This window comes from Salmo trutta, unplaced genomic scaffold, assembly GCF_901001165.1.
Source record: "Salmo trutta unplaced genomic scaffold, fSalTru1.1, whole genome shotgun sequence".
In the NCBI taxonomy this organism is placed as follows: Eukaryota; Metazoa; Chordata; class Actinopteri; order Salmoniformes; family Salmonidae; genus Salmo; species Salmo trutta.
Window position 1 is genome coordinate 3,457 of NW_021823029.1, and position 20,548 is coordinate 24,004.

The 20,548-nt window shown below is 45.6% G+C and overlaps 1 protein-coding gene across 1 annotated transcript in view; it reads left to right on the top strand.

The window, feature by feature from the left end:
- Nucleotides 1–703: 703 nt before the first annotated feature.
- Nucleotides 704–20,548, top strand: part of LOC115188262 (protein NEL) — a gene marked incomplete at its 3' end in the record, with an annotated part of 59,124 nt that continues 39,279 nt past the window's right edge. The window contains 2 exon segments of the mRNA XM_029747110.1: nucleotides 704–862; nucleotides 16,651–16,824. Coding sequence (XP_029602970.1) covers nucleotides 756–862; nucleotides 16,651–16,824 — 281 coding nt within the window.

The following is a 20,548-nucleotide window of genomic DNA, read 5'->3' on the forward strand; positions in this document are numbered from 1 at the left end:
TTTCATTGTTTTGATGTCTTCACTATTATTCTACATTGTAGAAAATAGTAAAAAATAAAGAAAAACCCTTGAATGAGTAGACTTGTCCAAACTTTTGACTGGTACTATATTTTGTTGGATAACCTGTATTACATAATGCAGTGTGTCCTAATTCTCTCCTCCAGTACCCACAGTTGTTGCATTTATAGATCAACTCTAATATTAGCACCTGTTTGAACTACAGCGCTTGATATTAAATTGTGGCCAACACCACTAAGATTCAGAGATCTTTGTCTCTCTCTGCTTTATCTCTCTCTGCTTTCTCTCTCTCTCTGCCTTTTATCTCTCTCTCTCTCTGCTTTCTCTCTCTGCTTTCTCTCTCTCTGCTTTCTCTCTCTGCTTTCTCTCTCTCTCTGCTTTCTCTCTCTCTGCTTTCTCTCTCTCTGCTTTCTCTCTCTCTCTGCTTTCTCTCTGCTCTGCTCTGTCTCTCTCTCTCTCTCTCTCTCTCTGCTCGCTCTCTCTCTCTCTCTCTCTCTCTCTCTCTCTCTCTCTCTCTCTCGCTCTCTCTGCTTTCTCTCTGCTCTCTCTCTGTCTGCTTAATCTTTGCTTTCTCTCTCTCTGCTTTCTCTCTCGCTCTGCTTTCTCTCTCTGCTTTCTCTCTCTCTGCTTTCTCTCTCTCTCTCTCTCTCTCTCTCTCTCTCTCTCTCTCTCTCTCTCTCTCTCTCTCCTCAGACTCATGGAGGAACGTGAGGGTGAAGGAGGATGTTGCAGAGGTGATGCTCCAGAAGCTGAGAGACAAGACAGAGTTCACTGTGCTGGCAACTCTGAAGCAGGAGAGACTCAACTCTGGAGTCCTGCTCTCCATACACTATGCAGAGCACAGGTAAGACACAGTCCTCTTCATACACCATGCAGAGCACAGGAAAGACACAGTCCTCTTCATACACCATGCAGAACACAGATACGACACACATCTTGACTTAGAAACCATTTGTGTGCTATTATGTAATGGAGGTAAGAACAGCCATAAACTCACTCCACAGCTATCTTGATATGTTGCCAATGGTGCTATTGAATTGAATCATTTTCTATAGCTCAATCTGGTCTTACCTTGTCAAGCGGGCGGACACTTGTATTTGCGAGGTAGAGGACCCTGGTTGAAGTCCAGACAGAGACATTATAGAGGACCCTGGTTGAAGTCCAGTCAGAGACATTATAGAGGACCCTGGTTGATGTCCAGTCAGAGACATTATAGAGGACCCTGGTTGAAGTCCAGTCAGAGACATTATAGAGGACCCTGGTTGAAGTCCAGACAGAGACACTATAGAGGACCCTGGTTGAAGTCCAGACAGAGACATTATAGAGGACCCTGGTTGAAGTCCAGACAGAGACATTATAGAGGACCATGGTTGAAGTCCAGACAGAGACACTATAGAGGACCCTGGTTGAAGTCCAGTCAGAGACATTTTAGAGGACCCTGGATGAAGTCCAGACAGAGACATTATAGAGGACCCTGGTTGAAGTCCAGTCAGAGACATTATAGAGGACCCTGGTTGAAGTCCAGACAGAGACATTATAGAGGACCATGGTTGAAGTCCAGACAGAGACACTATAGAGGACCCTGGTTGAAGTCCAGTCAGAGACATTTTAGAGGACCCTGGTTGAAGTCCAGACAGAGACATTATAGAGGACCCTGGTTGAAGTCCAGTCAGAGACATTATAGAGGACCCTGGTTGAAGTCCAGTCAGAGACATTATAGAGGACCCTGGTTGAAGTCCAGACAGAGACACTATAGAGGACCCTGGTTGAAGTCCAGTCAGAGACACTATAGAGGACCCTAGTTGAAGTCCAGACAGAGACATTATAGAGGACCCTGGTTGATGTCCAGACAGAGACACTATAGAGGACCCTGGTTGATGTCCAGTCAGAGACACTATAGAGGACCCTGGTTGAAGTCCAGACAGAGACATTATAGAAGACCCTGGTTGATGTCCAGACAGAGACACTATAGAGGACCCTGGTTGAAGTCCAGACAGAGACACTATAGAGGACCCTGGTTGAAGTCCAGACAGAGACACTATAGAGGACCCTGGTTGAAGTCCAGTCAGAGACACTATACAGGACCCTGGTTTGAAGTCCAGACAGAGACACTATAGAGGACCCTGGTTGAAGTCCAGACAGAGACACTATAGAGGACCCTGGTTGAAGTCCAGTCAGAGACATTATAGAGGGCCCTGGTTGATGTCCAGACAGAGACATTATAGAGGACCCAGGTTGAAGTCCAGACAGAGACACTATAGGGACCTGGTTGAAGTCCAGACAGAGACATTATAGAGGACCCTGGTTGAAGTCCAGACAGAGACACTATAGAGGACCCTGGTTGAAGTCCAGAAAGAGACACTATAGAGGACCCTGGTTGAAGTCCAGACAGAGACACTATAGAGGACCCTGGTTGAAGTCCAGACAGAGACATTATAGAGGGCCCTGGTTGAAGTCCAGACAGAGACATTATAGAGGACCCTGGTTGAAGTCCAGTCAGAGACATTATAGAGGACCCTGGTTGAAGTCCAGACAGAGACACTATAGAGGAACCTGGTTGAAGTCCAGTCAGAGACACAATAGAGGACCCTGGTTGAAGTCCAGAAAGAGACATTATAGAGGACCCTGGTTGATGTCCAGACAGAGACACTATAGAGGACCCTGGTTGATGTCCAGTCAGAGACACTATAGAGGACCCTGGTTGAAGTCCAGTCAGAGACACTATAGAGGACCCTGGTTGAAGTCCAGACAGAGACACTATAGAGGACCCTGGTTGAAGTCCAGACAGAGACACTATAGAGGACCCTGGTTGAAGTCCAGTCAGAGACACTATACAGGACCCTGGTTGAAGTCCAGACAGAGACACTATAGAGGACCCTGGTTGAAGTCCAGACAGAGACACTATAGAGGACCCTGGTTGAAGTCCAGTCAGAGACATTATAGAGGGCCCTGGTTGATGTCCAGACAGAGACATTATAGAGGACCCAGGTTGAAGTCCAGACAGAGACACTATAGGGACCTGGTTGAAGTCCAGACAGAGACATTATAGAGGACCCTGGTTGAAGTCCAGACAGAGACACTATAGAGGACCCTGGTTGAAGTCCAGAAAGAGACACTATAGAGGACCCTGGTTGAAGTCCAGACAGAGACACTATAGAGGACCCTGGTTGAAGTCCAGACAGAGACACTATAGAGGACCCTGGTTGAAGTCCAGACAGAAATATTATAGAGGACCCTGGTTGATGTCCAGACAGAGACACTATAGAGGACCCTGGTTGATGTCCAGACAGAGACACTATAGAGGACCCTGGTTGATGTCCAGTCAGAGACATTATAGAGGACCCTGGTTGAAGTCCAGACAGAGACACTATAGAGGACCCTGGTTGATGTCCAGACAGAGATAATATAGAGGACCCTGGTTGATGTCCAGTCAGAGACACTATAGAGGACCCTGGTTGAAGTCCAGACAGAGACACTATAGAGGACCCTGGTTGAAGTCCAGACAGAGACACTATAGAGGACCCTGGTTGAAGTCCAGACAGAGACATTATAGAGGACCATGGTTGAAGTCCAGACAGAGACACTATAGAGGACCCTGGTTGAAGTCCAGACAGAGACATTATATAGGACCCTGGTTGAAGTCCAGACAGAGACATTATAGAGGACCCTGGTTGAAGTCCAGTCAGAGACATTATAGAGGACCCTGGTTGAAGTCCAGACAGAGACACTATAGAGGACCCTGGTTGAAGTCCAGTCAGAGACATTATAGAGGACCCTGGTTGAAGTCCAGACAGAGACATTATAGAGGACCCTGGTTGAAGTCCAGTCAGAGACACTATAGAGGGCCCTGGTTGAAGTCCAGACAGAGACACTATAGAGGACCCTGGTTGATGTCCAGTCAGAGACATTATAGAGGGCCCTGGTTGAAGTCCAGACAGAGACACTATAGAGGACCCTGGTTGAAGTCCAGTCAGAGACATTATAGAGGACCCTGGTTGAAGTCCAGACAGAGACACTATAGAGGACCCTGGTTGAAGTCCAGTCAGAGACACTATAGAGGACCCTGGTTGAAGTCCAGACAGAGACATTATAGAGGAACCTGGTTGATGTCCAGACAGAGACACTATAGAGGACCCTGGTTGATGTCCAGTCAGAGACACTATAGAGGACCCTGGTTGAAGTCCAGTCAGAGACACTATAGAGGACCCTGGTTGAAGTCCAGACAGAGACACTATAGAGGACCCTGGTTGAAGTCCAGTCAGAGACATTATAGAGGGCCCTGGTTGAAGTCCAGACAGAGACATTATAGAGGACCCAGGTTGAAGTCCAGACAGAGACACTATAGAGGACCCTGGTTGAAGTCCAGACAGAGACATTATAGAGGACCCTGGTTGAAGTCCAGACAGAGACACTATAGAGGACCCTGGTTGAATTCCAGACAGAGACACTATAGAGGACCCTGGTTGAAGTCCAGACAGAGACACTATAGAGGACCCTGGTTGAAGTCCAGACAGAGACATTATAGACGACCCAGGTTGAAGTCCAGACAGAGACACTATAGGGACCTGGTTGAAGTCCAGACAGAGACATTATAGAGGACCCTGGTTGAAGTCCAGACAGAGACACTATAGAGGACCCTGGTTGAAGTCCAGACAGAGACACTATAGAGGACCCTGGTTGAAGTCCAGACAGAGACACTATAGAGGACCCTGGTTGAAGTCCAGACAGAGACACTATAGAGGACCCTGGTTGAAGTCCAGACAGAAATATTATAGAGGACGCTGGTTGATGTCCAGACAGAGACATTATAGAGGACCATGGTTGATGTCCAGACAGAGACACTATAGAGGACCCTGGTTGATGTCCAGTCAGAGACATTATAGAGGACCCTGGTTGAAGTCCAGACAGAGACACTATAGAGGACCCTGGTTGATGTCCAGACAGAGATATTATAGAGGACCCTGGTTGATGTCCAGTCAGAGACACTATAGAGGACCCTGGTTGAAGTCCAGACAGAGACACTATAGAGGACCCTGGTTGAAGTCCAGACAGAGACACTATAGAGGACCCTGGTTGAAGTCCAGTCAGAGACACTAAAGAGGACCCTGGTTGAAGTCCAGACAGAGACACTTTAGAGGACCCTGGTTGAAGTCCAGACAGAGACATTATAGAGGACCCTGGTTGAAGTCCAGACAGAGACACTATAGAGGACCCTGGTTGAAGTCCAGACAGAGACATTATAGAGGACCCTGGTTGAAGTCCAGACAGAGACATTATAGAGGACCCTGGTTGAAGTCCAGTCAGAGACATTATAGAGGACCCTGGTTGAAGTCCAGACAGAGACACTATAGAGGACCCTGGTTGAAGTCCAGACAGAGACATTATAGAGGACCCTGGTTGAAGTCCAGACAGAGACACTATAGAGGACCCTGGTTGAAGTCCAGACAGAGACATTATAGAGGACCCTGGTTGAAGTCCAGACAGAGACATTATAGAGGACCCTGGTTGAAGTCCAGTCAGAGACATTATAGAGGACCCTGGTTGAAGTCCAGACAGAGACATTATAGAGGACCCTGGTTGAAGTCCAGACAGAGACACTATATAGGACCCTGGTTGAAGTCCAGACAGAGACATTATAGAGGACCCTGGTTGAAGTCCAGACAGAGACATTATAGAGGACCCTGGTTGAAGTCCAGACAGAGACACTATAGAGGACCCTGGTTGAAGTCCAGACAGAGACACTATAGAGGACCCTGGTTGAAGTCCAGTCAGAGACATTATAGAGGACCCTGGTTGAAGTCCAGACAGAGACATTATAGAGGACCCTGGTTGAAGTCCAGTCAGAGACATTATAGAGGGCCTTGGTTGAAGTCCAGACAGAGACACTATAGAGGACCCTGGTTGAAGTCGAGTCAGAGACATTATAGAGTACCCTGGTTGAAGTCCAGACAGAGACACTATAGAGGACCCTGGTTGAAGTCCAGTCAGAGACACTATAGAGGACCCTGGTTGAAGTCCAGACAGAGACATTATAGAGGACCCTGGTTGATGTCCAGACAGAGACACTATAGAGGACCCTGGTTGATGTCCAGTCAGAGACACTATAGAAGACCCTGGTTGAAGTCCAGTCAGAGACACTATAGAGGACCCTGGTTGAAGTCCAGACAGAGACACTATAGAGGACCCTGGTTGAAGTCCAGACAGAGACACTATAGAGGACCCTGGTTGAAGTCCAGTCAGAGACACTATACAGGACCCTGGTTGAAGTCCAGACAGAGATACTATAGAGGACCCTGGTTGAAGTCCAGACAGAGACACTATAGAGGACCCTGGTTGAAGTCCAGTCAGAGACATTATAGAGGGCCCTGGTTGAAGTCCAGACAGAGACACTATAGAGGACCCTGGTTGATGTCCAGACAGAGATATTATAGAGGACCCTGGTTGATGTCCAGTCAGAGACACTATAGAGGACCCTGGTTGAAGTCCAGACAGAGTCACTATAGAGGACCCTGGTTGAAGTCCAGACAGAGACACTATAGAGGACCCTGGTTGAAGTCCAGTCAGAGACACTATAGAGGACCCTGGTTGAAGTCCAGACAGAGACACTATAGAAGACCCTGGTTGAAGTCCAGACAGAGACATTATAGAGGACCCTGGTTGATGTCCAGTCAGAGACACTATAGAGGACCCTGGTTGAAGTCCAGACAGAGTCACTATAGAGGACCCTGGTTGAAGTCCAGACAGAGACACTATAGAGGACCCTGGTTGAAGTCCAGTCAGAGACACTATAGAGGACCCTGGTTGAAGTCCAGACAGAGACACTATAGAGGACCCTGGTTGAAGTCCAGACAGAGACATTATAGAGGACCCAGGTTGAAGTCCAGACAGAGACACTATAGGGACCTGGTTGAAGTCCAGACAGAGACATTATAGAGGACCCTGGTTGAAGTCCAGACAGAGACACTATAGAGGACCCTGGTTGAAGTCCAGACAGAGACACTATAGAGGACCCTGGTTGAAGTCCAGACAGAGACACTATAGAGGACCCTGGTTGAAGTCCAGACAGAGACACTATAGAGGACCCTGGTTGAAGTGCAGACAGAGACATTATAGAGGACCCAGGTTGAAGTCCAGACAGAGACACTATAGGGACCTGGTTGAAGTCCAGACAGAGACATTATAGAGGACCCTGGTTGAAGTCCAGACAGAGACACTATAGAGGACCCTGGTTGAAGTCCAGACAGAGACACTATAGAGGACCCTGGTTGAAGTCCAGTCAGAGACATTATAGAGGGCCCTGGTTGAAGTCCAGACAGAGACACTATAGAGGACCCTGGTTGATGTCCAGACAGAGATATTATAGAGGACCCTGGTTGATGTCCAGTCAGAGACACTATAGAGGACCCTGGTTGAAGTCCAGACAGAGTCACTATAGAGGACCCTGGTTGAAGTCCAGACAGAGACACTATAGAGGACCCTGGTTGAAGTCCAGTCAGAGACACTATAGAGGACCCTGGTTGAAGTCCAGACAGAGACACTATAGAGGACCCTGGTTGAAGTCCAGACAGAGACATTATAGAGGACCCAGGTTGAAGTCCAGACAGAGACACTATAGGGACCTGGTTGAAGTCCAGACAGAGACATTATAGAGGACCCTGTTTGAAGTCCAGACAGAGACACTATAGAGGACCCTGGTTGAAGTCCAGACAGAGACACTATAGAGGACCCTGGTTGAAGTCCAGACAGAGACACTATAGAGGACCCTGGTTGAAGTCCAGACAGAGACACTATAGAGGACCCTGGTTGAAGTCCAGACAGAAATATTATAGAGGGCCCTGGTTGATGTCCAGACAGAGACATTATAGAGGACCATGGTTGATGTCCAGACAGAAACACTATAGAGGACCCTGGTTGATGTCCAGTCAGAGACATTATAGAGGACCCTGGTTGAAGTCCAGACAGAGACACTATAGAGGACCCTGGTTGATGTCCAGACAGAGATATTATAGAGGACCCTGGTTGATGTCCAGTCAGAGACACTATAGAGGACCCTGGTTGAAGTCCAGACAGAGACACTATAGAGGACCCTGGTTGAAGTCCAGACAGAGACACTATAGAGGACCCTGGTTGAAGTCCAGTCAGAGACACTATAGAGGACCCTGGTTGAAGTCCAGACAGAGACACTATAGAGGACCCTGGTTGAAGTCCAGACAGAGACATTATAGAGGACCCTGGTTGAAGTCCAGACAGAGACACTATAGAGGACCCTGGTTGAAGTCCAGACAGAGACATTATAGAGGACCCTGGTTGAAGTCCAGACAGAGACATTATAGAGGACCCTGGTTGAAGTCCAGACAGAGTCACTATAGAGGACCCTGGTTGAAGTCCAGACAGAGACACTATAGAGGACCCTGGTTGAAGTCCAGTCAGAGACACTATAGAGGACCCTGGTTGAAGTCCAGACAGAGACACTATAGAGGACCCTGGTTGAAGTCCAGACAGAGACATTATAGAGGACCCAGGTTGAAGTCCAGACAGAGACACTATAGGGACCTGGTTGAAGTCCAGACAGAGACATTATAGAGGACCCTGGTTGAAGTCCAGACAGAGACACTATAGAGGACCCTGGTTGAAGTCCAGACAGAGACACTATAGAGGACCCTGGTTGAAGTCCAGACAGAGACACTATAGAGGACCCTGGTTGAAGTCCAGACAGAGACACTATAGAGGACCCTGGTTGAAGTGCAGACAGAGACATTATAGAGGACCCAGGTTGAAGTCCAGACAGAGACACTATAGGGACCTGGTTGAAGTCCAGACAGAGACATTATAGAGGACCCTGGTTGAAGTCCAGACAGAGACACTATAGAGGACCCTGGTTGAAGTCCAGACAGAGACATTATAGAGGACCCAGGTTGAAGTCCAGACAGAGACACTATAGGGACCTGGTTGAAGTCCAGACAGAGACATTATAGAGGACCCTGGTTGAAGTCCAGACAGAGACACTATAGAGGACCCTGGTTGAAGTCCAGACAGAGACACTATAGAGGACCCTGGTTGAAGTCCAGACAGAGACACTATAGAGGACCCTGGTTGAAGTCCAGACAGAGACACTATAGAGGACCCTGGTTGAAGTGCAGACAGAGACATTATAGAGGACCCAGGTTGAAGTCCAGACAGAGACACTATAGGGACCTGGTTGAAGTCCAGACAGAGACATTATAGAGGACCCTGGTCGAAGTCCAGACAGAGACACTATAGAGGACCCTGGTTGAAGTCCAGACAGAGACACTATAGAGGACCCTGGTTGAAGTCCAGTCAGAGACATTATAGAGGGCCCTGGTTGAAGTCCAGACAGAGACACTATAGAGGACCCTGGTTGATGTCCAGACAGAGATATTATAGAGGACCCTGGTTGATGTCCAGTCAGAGACACTATAGAGGACCCTGGTTGAAGTCCAGACAGAGTCACTATAGAGGACCCTGGTTGAAGTCCAGACAGAGACACTATAGAGGACCCTGGTTGAAGTCCAGTCAGAGACACTATAGAGGACCCTGGTTGAAGTCAAGACAGAGACACTATAGAGGACCCTGGTTGAAGTCCAGACAGAGACATTATAGAGGACCCAGGTTGAAGTCCAGACAGAGACACTATAGGGACCTGGTTGAAGTCCAGACAGAGACATTATAGAGGACCCTGGTTGAAGTCCAGACAGAGACACTATAGAGGACCCTGGTTGAAGTCCAGACAGAGACACTATAGAGGACCCTGGTTGAAGTCCAGACAGAGACACTATAGAGGACCCTGGTTGAAGTCCAGACAGAGACACTATAGAGGACCCTGGTTGAAGTCCAGACAGAAATATTATAGAGGGCCCTGGTTGATGTCCAGACAGAGACATTATAGAGGACCATGGTTGATGTCCAGACAGAAACACTATAGAGGACCCTGGTTGATGTCCAGTCAGAGACATTATAGAGGACCCTGGTTGAAGTCCAGACAGAGACACTATAGAGGACCCTGGTTGATGTCCAGACAGAGATATTATAGAGGACCCTGGTTGATGTCCAGTCAGAGACACTATAGAGGACCCTGGTTGAAGTCCAGACAGAGACACTATAGAGGACCCTGGTTGAAGTCCAGACAGAGACACTATAGAGGACCCTGGTTGAAGTCCAGTCAGAGACACTATAGAGGACCCTGGTTGAAGTCCAGACAGAGACACTATAGAGGACCCTGGTTGAAGTCCAGACAGAGACATTATAGAGGACCCTGGTTGAAGTCCAGACAGAGACACTATAGAGGACCCTGGTTGAAGTCCAGACAGAGACATTATAGAGGACCCTGGTTGAAGTCCAGACAGAGACATTATAGAGGACCCTGGTTGAAGTCCAGTCAGAGACATTATAGAGGACCCTGGTTGAAGTCCAGACAGAGACACTATAGAGGACCCTGGTTGAAGTCCAGTCAGAGACATTATAGAGGACCCTGGTTGAAGTCCAGACAGAGACACTATAGAGGACCCTGGTTGAAGTCCAGTCAGAGACACTATAGAGGACCCTGGTTGAAGTCCAGACAGAGACATTATAGAGGACCCTGGTTGATGTCCAGACAGAGACACTATAGAGGACCCTGGTTGATGTCCAGTCAGAGACATTATAGAGGACCCTGGTTGAAGTCCAGACAGAGACACTATAGAGGACCCTGGTTGAAGTCCAGTCAGAAACACTATAGAGGACCCTGGTTGAAGTCCAGACAGAGACACTATAGAGGACCCTGGTTGAAGTCCAGACAGAGACATTATAGAGGATCCTGGTTGAAGTCCAGACAGAGACACTATAGAGGACCCTGGTTGAAGTCCAGACAGAGACATTATAGAGGACCCTGGTTGAAGTCCAGACAGAGACATTATAGAGGACCCTGGTTGAAGTCCAGTCAGAGACATTATAGAGGACCCTGGTTGAAGTCCAGACAGAGACATTATAGAGGACCCTGGTTGAAGTCCAGACAGAGACACTATAGAGGACCCTGGTTGAAGTCCAGACAGAGACATTATAGAGGACCCTGGTTGAAGTCCAGACAGAGACATTATAGAGGACCCTGGTTGAAGTCCAGACAGAGACACTATAGAGGACCCTGGTTGAAGTCCAGACAGAGACACTATAGAGGACCCTGGTTGAAGTCCAGTCAGAGACATTATAGAGGACCCTGGTTGAAGTCCAGACAGAGACATTATAGAGGACCCTGGTTGAAGTCCAGTCAGAGACATTATAAAGGGCCCTGGTTGAAGTCCAGACAGAGACACTATAGAGGACCCTGGTTGAAGTCCAGTCAGAGACATTATAGAGGACCCTGGTTGAAGTCCAGACAGAGACACTATAGAGGACCCTGGTTGAAGTCCAGTCAGAGACACTATAGAGGACCCTGGTTGAAGTCCAGACAGAGACATTATAGAGGACCCTGGTTGATGTCCAGACAGAGACACTATAGAGGACCCTGGTTGATGTCCAGTCAGAGACACTATAGAGGACCCTGGTTGAAGTCCAGTCAGAGACACTATAGAGGACCCTGGTTGAAGTCCAGACAGAGACATTATAGAGGACCCTGGTTGATGTCCAGACAGAGACACTATAGAGGACCCTGGTTGAAGTCCAGACAGAGACACTATAGAGGACCCTGGTTGAAGTCCAGACAGAGACACTATAGAGGACCCTGGTTGAAGTCCAGTCAGAGACACTATACAGGACCCTGGTTGAAGTCCAGACAGAGACACTATAGAGGACCCTGGTTGAAGTCCAGACAGAGACACTATAGAGGACCCTGGTTGAAGTCCAGTCAGAGACATTATAAAGGGCCCTGGTTGAAGTCCAGACAGAGACATTATAGAGGACCCAGGTTGAAGTCCAGACAGAGACACTATAGAGGACCCTGGTTGATGTCCAGACAGAGACACTATAGAGGACCCTGGTTGAAGTCCAGACAGAGACACTATAGAGGACCCTGGTTGAAGTCCAGTCAGAGGCTGGTTCAGGGAAGCAGCACTACATGCTAAGCTAGCACACTGGCTGTTTCATACAGTAGGGGGACTTCATCAGAGGAGGCTGGTGACGGGAGGATGGCTCATAAAAAATTGATGAAATGAGGTGAATGGAATGGTAGAAATAAACAGGCGTTTGATGCGATTCCATTAATTCCGTTCCAGCCATTACTATGAGCCAGTCCCCCGCCAGCCACCACTGGACTCCATATGTGGATCCTGTAATAAAGAGGCAAGAGCCTGAAAAGTTCGGGCCTCGGGTAACGGCAGTACAATGCTGACCTACACCAACTACCGTAATTTCCGGACTATTAAGCGCACCTGAATATAAGCCGCACCCACTGAATTTGAAAAAATATATTATTTTGACCATAAATAAGCCGCACATGTCTGTAAGCTGCAGGTGCCTACCGGTACATTGAAACAAATGAACTTTACACAGGCTTTAACAAAACACGGCTTGTAACAAAAATAAATAGGCTTTAACGAAACACGGCTTGTAACAAAAATAAATAGGCTTTATCGAAACACGGCTTGTAACAAAAATAAATAGGCTTTATTAACGAAACACGGCTTGTAACAAAAATAAATAGGCTTTAACGAAACATGGCTTGTAACAAAAATAAATAGGCTTTATCGAAACACGGCTTGTAACAAAAATAAATAGGCTTTAACGAAACACGGCTTGTAACAAAAATAAATAGGCTTTATCGAAATACGGCTTGTAACAAAAAATACAAAATTAGCAGTAAACAGTAGCCTACCAAGAAAGTCATTGGTCACTATCTTCCTCCTCCTGTGCACTGAAACCATCTCCTTCGGTGTCGGAGTTGAATAGCCTCAGAATTGCTTCATCCGATATTGGATCGTTTTCATTGTCGCTCTCGTCACTTTCATCCGGAGGAAAATCCCCCGCTGAGCCCTCTTCAACACGTAGCAGTCCAGCTTTTCGAAACCCGTTGATGGTAGTGGATTTTTTGACAATACTCCACGCTGTCTGGACCCACTGGCAGACTTGACCATAAGTTGCTCTTCGCATGCGGCCCGTTTTAGTGAAGGATTTCTCCCCACTTGTCATCCAGGCCTCCCGCTGAACACGAAGCGCCACCTTAAATGCACGATTTACACTGATGTCGAGTGGCTGCAAATACTTTGTTGTGCCCCCAGGAATCAGGGTGACAAAATGACTCCCGTAATCAGAATGATGGGAAGTTTGAGAGAGCTCGATTTAATCTAAACAGTAAACAAAAAAGTTGTTTGACCTTAACCCGTTCGGCAATTTCATTGGTCTAATGAAAGCTTCATGCCGCCAAAAAACTGAGCACGTCACAGAATGTGTTTTTTTGGAGAAAAAAAAATGTGAAAGCGGGATATTAGCCGCGTCATTGTTTAAGCCGCGAGGTTCAAAGCGTGGGAAAAAAGTTACGGCTTATAGTCCGGAAATTACAGTAGTCATACAGATCAGGCTGTGTACCATCTGCCAAGATTTCCCAAGTGTCATTGTATAAAGTTCAGCCTGCCATTGTTTTTATTGTGTGGGATTTGGGCACGGGTTTCATGGGGTCATATGAACAGTAGTGTTAGCACTTCACTGCCAAGGCTCTGTTGTTGTCTTGAAGACAGTCCATATTAGGTTAAACAGTCAGATTATGATTTAGCCCCGTTTTCATTGTTCTGACCTCCAAGGACAGCTTTATATGGATTTTTTCATTTTCTTTAATCTTAAATATGGAAAATAAATCCTTTGTGAGAACCAAAGCAAAGCAGCTTGTCCTTTCTTCAGTTGAAGCATTCCATCCCTCTATCCTTCTGATTTTCCTCAGTCCTTTTTGTAATGGCTTCAATCTATCCCTTTATCCATCCATCCATCCATTCCTCTATCCCTCCGCCCCTACATCGTTCTCTCTTTCTTCCCAATCACTTATGTAATGGCTTCAATCTATCCCTTTATCCAGACATCCATCACTCTATCACTCTGTCAATCAATCACTCTATCTATCACTCTATCTATCACTCTATCTATCACTCTATCTATCACTCTATCTATCTATCATCTATCTATCTATCTATCTATCTATCTATCTAATTATTTTTCCTTCCAAACATTTATGTAATGGCTTCAATCTATCCCTTCAACCCTCCATCCCTCCATCCCTCCATACTTCCACTCCTTTCTGCAGATGGGTAAACAGACAGAGGCGTATCTCGAATGATTGATTGTCTGTAGTCAGTGTTGGAGAAAGACCTGTGACATTTTCTCCCCCCAGACACAGTATCGATGACATGGCCTCTAAGGTCACAGTCAACCTGTCATCTTCCTTTATCTCATGGATCAGTGCTTTATTCACACACACACACACACACACACACACACACACACACACACACACACACACACACACACACACACACACACACACACACACACACACACACACACACACACACACACACACTCTCCTCTCAAGTTTGAATTCCTTACTCAGTCCAGTCTCTAGATGAATGTGTCAGCCAGCCAGCCAGCCAGCCAGCCAGCCAGCCAGCCAGCCAGCCAGCCAGCCAGCCAGCCAGCCAGACAGACAGACAGACAGACAGACAGACAGACAGACAGACAGACAGACAGACAGACAGACAGACAGACAGACAGACAGACAGACAGACAGACAGACAGACAGACAGACAGACAGACAGACAGACAGACAGACAGACAGACAGACAGACAGACAGACAATCCTAGTAGGACTGTCTTGCAGTAGCTGGATTAGTTTGATGTGATAAGGAAGCAGAAGGAATAAGGAAGCACAGTGAAAAGGGAGTGTACATGCAACTCACATCCAAACACACACACACACACACACACACACACACACACACACACACACACACACACACACACACACACACACACACACACACACACACACACACACACACACACACACACACACACACACACACACACACACACACACACACACACTCTCCTCTCAAGTTTGAATTCCTTACTCAGTCCAGTCTCTAGATGAATGTGTCAGCCAGCCAGCCAGCCAGCCAGCCAGACAGAGACAGACAGACAGACAGACAGACAGACATTCAATCCTAGTAGGACTGTCTTGCAGTAGCTGGATTAGTTTGATGTGATAAGGAAGCAGAAGGAATAAGGAAGCACAGTGAAAAGGGAGTGTACATGCAACTCACATCCAAACACACACACACACACACACACACACACACACACACACACACACACACACACACACACACACACACACACACACACACTTAAGATGTTTAAGATGTGGATTAAAGCAGCTGCAGTGATAGGATCGTGTATGAAACCAAGCGATGAGGAAGTTGCAGAGGAGAGTAGTGTGTGAGAGAGGATAGTCGGGTGTGTGTGTGTGTGTGTGTGTGTGTCTATCCCACACCAACTCTCCGAGTGCTATCAGATTTGGAGTCTATGGTGCCATTTCCACCCAACCCAGTAGATTGTAATGTCGGTGCAGGTGTAGTTTTAGCTCTAGCAGTCTGGAGAGAGAGAGAGAGTGACCAGGCTGAGAGCAGACTGGGCTGGGGGTTCTAATCAGAGAGATGAATACTCTGGCTGGGGGTTCTAATCAGAGAGATGAATACTCTGGCTGGGGGTTCTAATCAGAGAGATAAATACTCTGGCTGGGGGTTCTAATCAGAGAGATGAATACTCTGGCTGAGTGTTCTAATCAGAGAGATGAATACTCTGGCTGATGGTTCTAATCAGATAGATAAATACTCTGGCTGGGGGTTCTAATCAGAGAGATGAATACTCTGGCTGAGTGTTCTAATCAGAGAGATGAATACTCTGGCTGATGGTTCTAATCAGATAGATAAATACTCTGGCTGGGTGCTCTAATCAGAGAGATGACTACTCGTCTGTAATCTCCTCTGTAAACTCCTCCATAAACTCCTCCGTAAACTCCTCCATAAACTCCTCCATAAACTCCTCCGTAAACTCCTCCGTAAACTCCTCCGTAAACTCCTCCGTAAACTCCTCCGTAAACTCCTCTGTAATCTCCTCTGTAAACTCCTCTGTAAACTCCTCTGTAAACTCCTCTGTAAACTCCTCTGTAAACTCCTCTGTAATCTCCTCTGTAAACTCCTCCATAAACTCCTCTGTAATCTCCTCTGTAAACTCCTCCATAAACTCCTCCGTAAACTCCTCCGTAAACTCCTCCGTAAACTCCTCTGTAATCTCCTCTGTAAACTCCTCTGTAAACTCCTCTGTAATCTCCTCTGTAAACTCCTCTGTAAACTCCTCTGTAAACTCCTCTGTAATTGAGGAATTCTTTCTTGGAAGTGTTTTCAACTGTAGTCCCTGCAGTTTTAAGAGCAATGCAATGACTGTTGATTTACTTGTTTGAATGTGTCTGCAGCTTTTTCCCTGCAGCTTTTCAGTCCTACTTTTTAGTGCTCTGAATGATGACATGTTGTACCACAGAAACATAGTAGTCTCAACACCGATGTCCAAAAGGAAAAACCTACAGCCGTTACCTCTCAGGCATCAGCCATTCTAACAGATACTAATAGATTGAGTATTTACTGTGTGTCTGTTATCCAGGTATCTGGAGTTGGAGAGCAGTGGGCAGCGTAATGAGATCTGTCTCCACTACCGTACCAGGGACCAGCGGCAACACACTGAGGTGTTCCCCTACTCCCTGGCAGACGACCACTGGCACAAGCTGTCTGTGGCCTTCAGTGTCTCCCACGTGGTGCTGCACGTCGACTGTAACAGGTGAGTGTGGGCACTGGAGGGGGAGAGGGAGAGAGAGTTTAATGTTAATGTTTACTGTTCATTTTTATTCTTTATTTCACTTTTGTTTATTATTTACACTACCGTTAAAAAGTTTGGGGTCACTTAGAAATGTCCTTGTTTTTGAAAGAAAAGCTAATTTTTTGTCCATGTCACGTCCTGGCCAGTATAAGGGTTAATTGTCATTTTAGTTTGGTCAGGACGTGGCAGAGGGTATTTGTTTTATGTGGTTCAGGGTGGTGTGTTCGTTAGGAGGGCGTTTGATTTATTATTTCCAGGTTTTGAGTTATGGTCTATGTTTATGTATTTCTATGTGTAGTCTAGTAAGTGTGTTTCTATGGTTGGTTAATTGGGATTGGGATTCTCAATTGAAGGCAGGTGTTTTCCCTTTTGCCTTTGATTGAGAGTCCCATATATGAGGGTGTGTTTGTCATTTGTGGGAGATTGTTTCTTGTTTAGCGTGAGTGAGCCTTTCAAGACTGTGGCGTTGTTTGTTTTGATGTTTTTGGTGTTCACTTAGTTTGTAAATAAATACACAAGATAAGCATCAACATTCCTGCTGCGTTTTGGTCCTCATTAACCGACGACAACCGTGACAGTCCATTAAAATAACATCAAATTGATCAGAAATACAATGTACACATTGTAGTTGTTGTAAATGACTATTGTAGCTGGAAACAGCTGATTTTTTATGGAATATCTACATAGGTGTACAGAGGCCCATCATCAGCAACCATCACTCCTGTGTTCCAATGGCACGTTGTGTTAGCTAATCCAAGTTTATCATTTTAAAAGGCTAATTGATCATTAGAAAACCCTTTTCCATTTGTGCTGATTAAAGAAGCAATAAAATATAAAACCGGCCTTCTTTAGACTAGTTGAGTATCTGGAGCATGAGCATTTGTGGGTTCGATTAAAGGCTCAAAATGTCTAGAAACAAAGAACTTTCTTCTGAAACTAGTCAGTCTATTCTTGTTCTGAGAAATGAAGGCTATTCCATGCGAGAATTTGCCAAGAAACTGAAGATCTCATACAACACTGTGTATTACTCCCTTCACAGAGCAGCGCAAACTGGCTCTAACCAGAATAGAAAGAGGAGTGGGAGGCCCCGGTGAACAACTGAGCAAGAGGACAAGTACATTAGAGTGTCTAGTTTGAGAAACAGACGCCTCACAAGTCCTCAACTGGCAGCTTCATTAAATAGTACCTGCAAAACACCAGTCTCAACGTCAACAGTGAAGAGGCGACTCCAGGATGCTGGCCTTCTAGGCAGAGTTGCAAAGAAAAACCCATATCTCAGATTGGAAAAGATTAAGATGGGGAAAAGAACACAGACACTGGACAGAGGAACTCTGCCTAGAAGGCCAGCATCCCGGAGTCGCCTCTTCACTGTTGACGTTGAGACTTATGTTCTCAAACTAGACACTCTAATGTACTTGTCCTAACGATCAATTTGCCTTTTAAAATGATAAACTTGGATTAGCTAACACAATGTGCCATTGGAACACAGGAGTGATGGTTTCTGATGATTGGCCTCTGTACACCTATGTAGATATTCCATTCAAAATCAGCCATTTCCAGCTACAATAGTCCTTTACAACATTAACAATGTCTACACTATATTTCTGATCAATTTGATGTTTTTTAATGGACAAAAAATTAGCTTTTCTTTCAAAAACAAGGACGTTTCTAAGTGACCCCAAACTTTTGAACGGTAGTGTACTTCACTTGCTTTGGCAATGTTAACATATGTTTCCCATGCCAATAAAGCACTTGAATTGAGAGATACAGAGAGAGCAGTAAGGGTTGTCGTGAATGGAGGGAGAGAGAATACCTTTAGGGTACCAGTGCTTTACGCTTCGAACACAGCGACAGCGTCATTGCGTGTTGGTACACCACAAAGACATTCATTTCCAGTGAAACGCTGCGTTTGCCTTGCAGCACAGCGTTGCAGAGGCATTTGCAGTGTGTTCTGTGTGGTGCATATGTTGGATTTACCGAACGTGGAGGGACTGTATGTGTAGACGGCTTGACAGAAATGGTAGCAGAAGGTGAATGTTGAACTTTTGTTGCACACACATCCTGATGATGCTGCGTATTATTTTGCACAATGACGCTGTTGGTGTGTTCGAAGCGTTAGGGATGCCAATGGTGAGCGGATGTTGTACCAACCCAGCACTATAACACCTGAGTCAGCTAATAAACCAATCATCCAGGTCCTGATGATCTGGTGGAGCAGGTGTTATTGTGGAAGGCTGTGAGCAGGGCTGGGAGTGAAGAACTACGGCCCTGGGTAGTACTGCTGTTGTGTCTCCTAAAGCAGAGCAGGAAACATTTATCCTAATGGAATGTAAAATACAAACATTGTGTCATCTATTTGAATGAGTAATCGTTAATTATGTTCTGTGTGTAAACAGTATTCTATCCTCCAGTATGTTCTGTGTATAAACAGTATTCTATCCTCCAGTATGTTCTGTATATAAACAGTATTCTATCCTCCAGTATGTTTTGTGTATAAACAGTATTCTATCCTCCAGTATGTTCTGTATATAAATAGTATTCTATCCTCCAGTATGTTCTGTGTATAAACAGTATGCTATCCTCCAGTATGTTCTGTGTATTAACAGTATTCTATCCTCCAGTATGTTCTGTGTATAAACAGTATTCTATCCTCCATTATGTTCTGTATATAAACAGTATTCTATCCTCCAGTATGTTCTGTGTATAAACAGTATTCTATCCTCCAGTGTGTTCTGTGTATAAACAGTATTCTATCCTCCAGTATGTTCTGTGTATAAACAGTATTCTATCCTCCAGTATGTTCTGTATATAAATAGTATTCTATCCTCCAGTATGTTCTGTGTATAAACAGTATGCTATCCTCCAGTATGTTCTGTGTATAAACAGTATTCTATCCTCCAGTATGTTCTGCATATAAACAGTATTCTATCCTCCAGTGTGTTCTGTGTATTAACAGTATTCTATCCTCCAGTATGTTCTGCATATAAACAGTATTCTATCCTCCAGTGTGTTCTGCGTATAAACAGTATTCTATCCTCCAGTATGTTCTGTGTATAAACAGTATTCTATCCTCCAGTATGTTTTGTGTATAAACAGTATTCTATCCTCCAGTATGTTCTGTGTATAAACAGTATTCTATCCTCCAGTATGTTCTGTGTATAAACAGTATTCTATCCTCCAGTATGTTCTGTGTATAAACAGTATTCTATCCTCCAGTATGTTCTGTGTATAAACAGTATTCTATCCTCCAGTATGTTTTGTGTATAAACAGTATTCTATCCTCCAGTATGTTCTGTGTATAAACAGTATTCTATCCTCCAGTATGTTCCGTGTATAAACAGTATTCAGTTCTCCATTATGTTCTGCGTATAAAGAGTATTCTATCCTCCAGTATGTTCTGTGTATAAACAGTATTCTATCCTCCAGTATGTTCCGTGTATAAACAGTATTCAGTTCTCCATTATGTTCTGCGTATAAAGAGTATTCTATCCTCCAGTATGTTCTGTGTATAAACAGTATGCTCTCCTGCAGTATGTTCTGTGTATAAACAGTATTCTATCCTCCAGTATATTCTGTGTATAAACAGTATGCTCTCCTGCAGTATGTTCTGTGTATAAACAGTATTCTATCCTCTAGTATATTCTGTGTATAAACAGTATGCTCTCCTGCAGTATGTTCTGTGTAT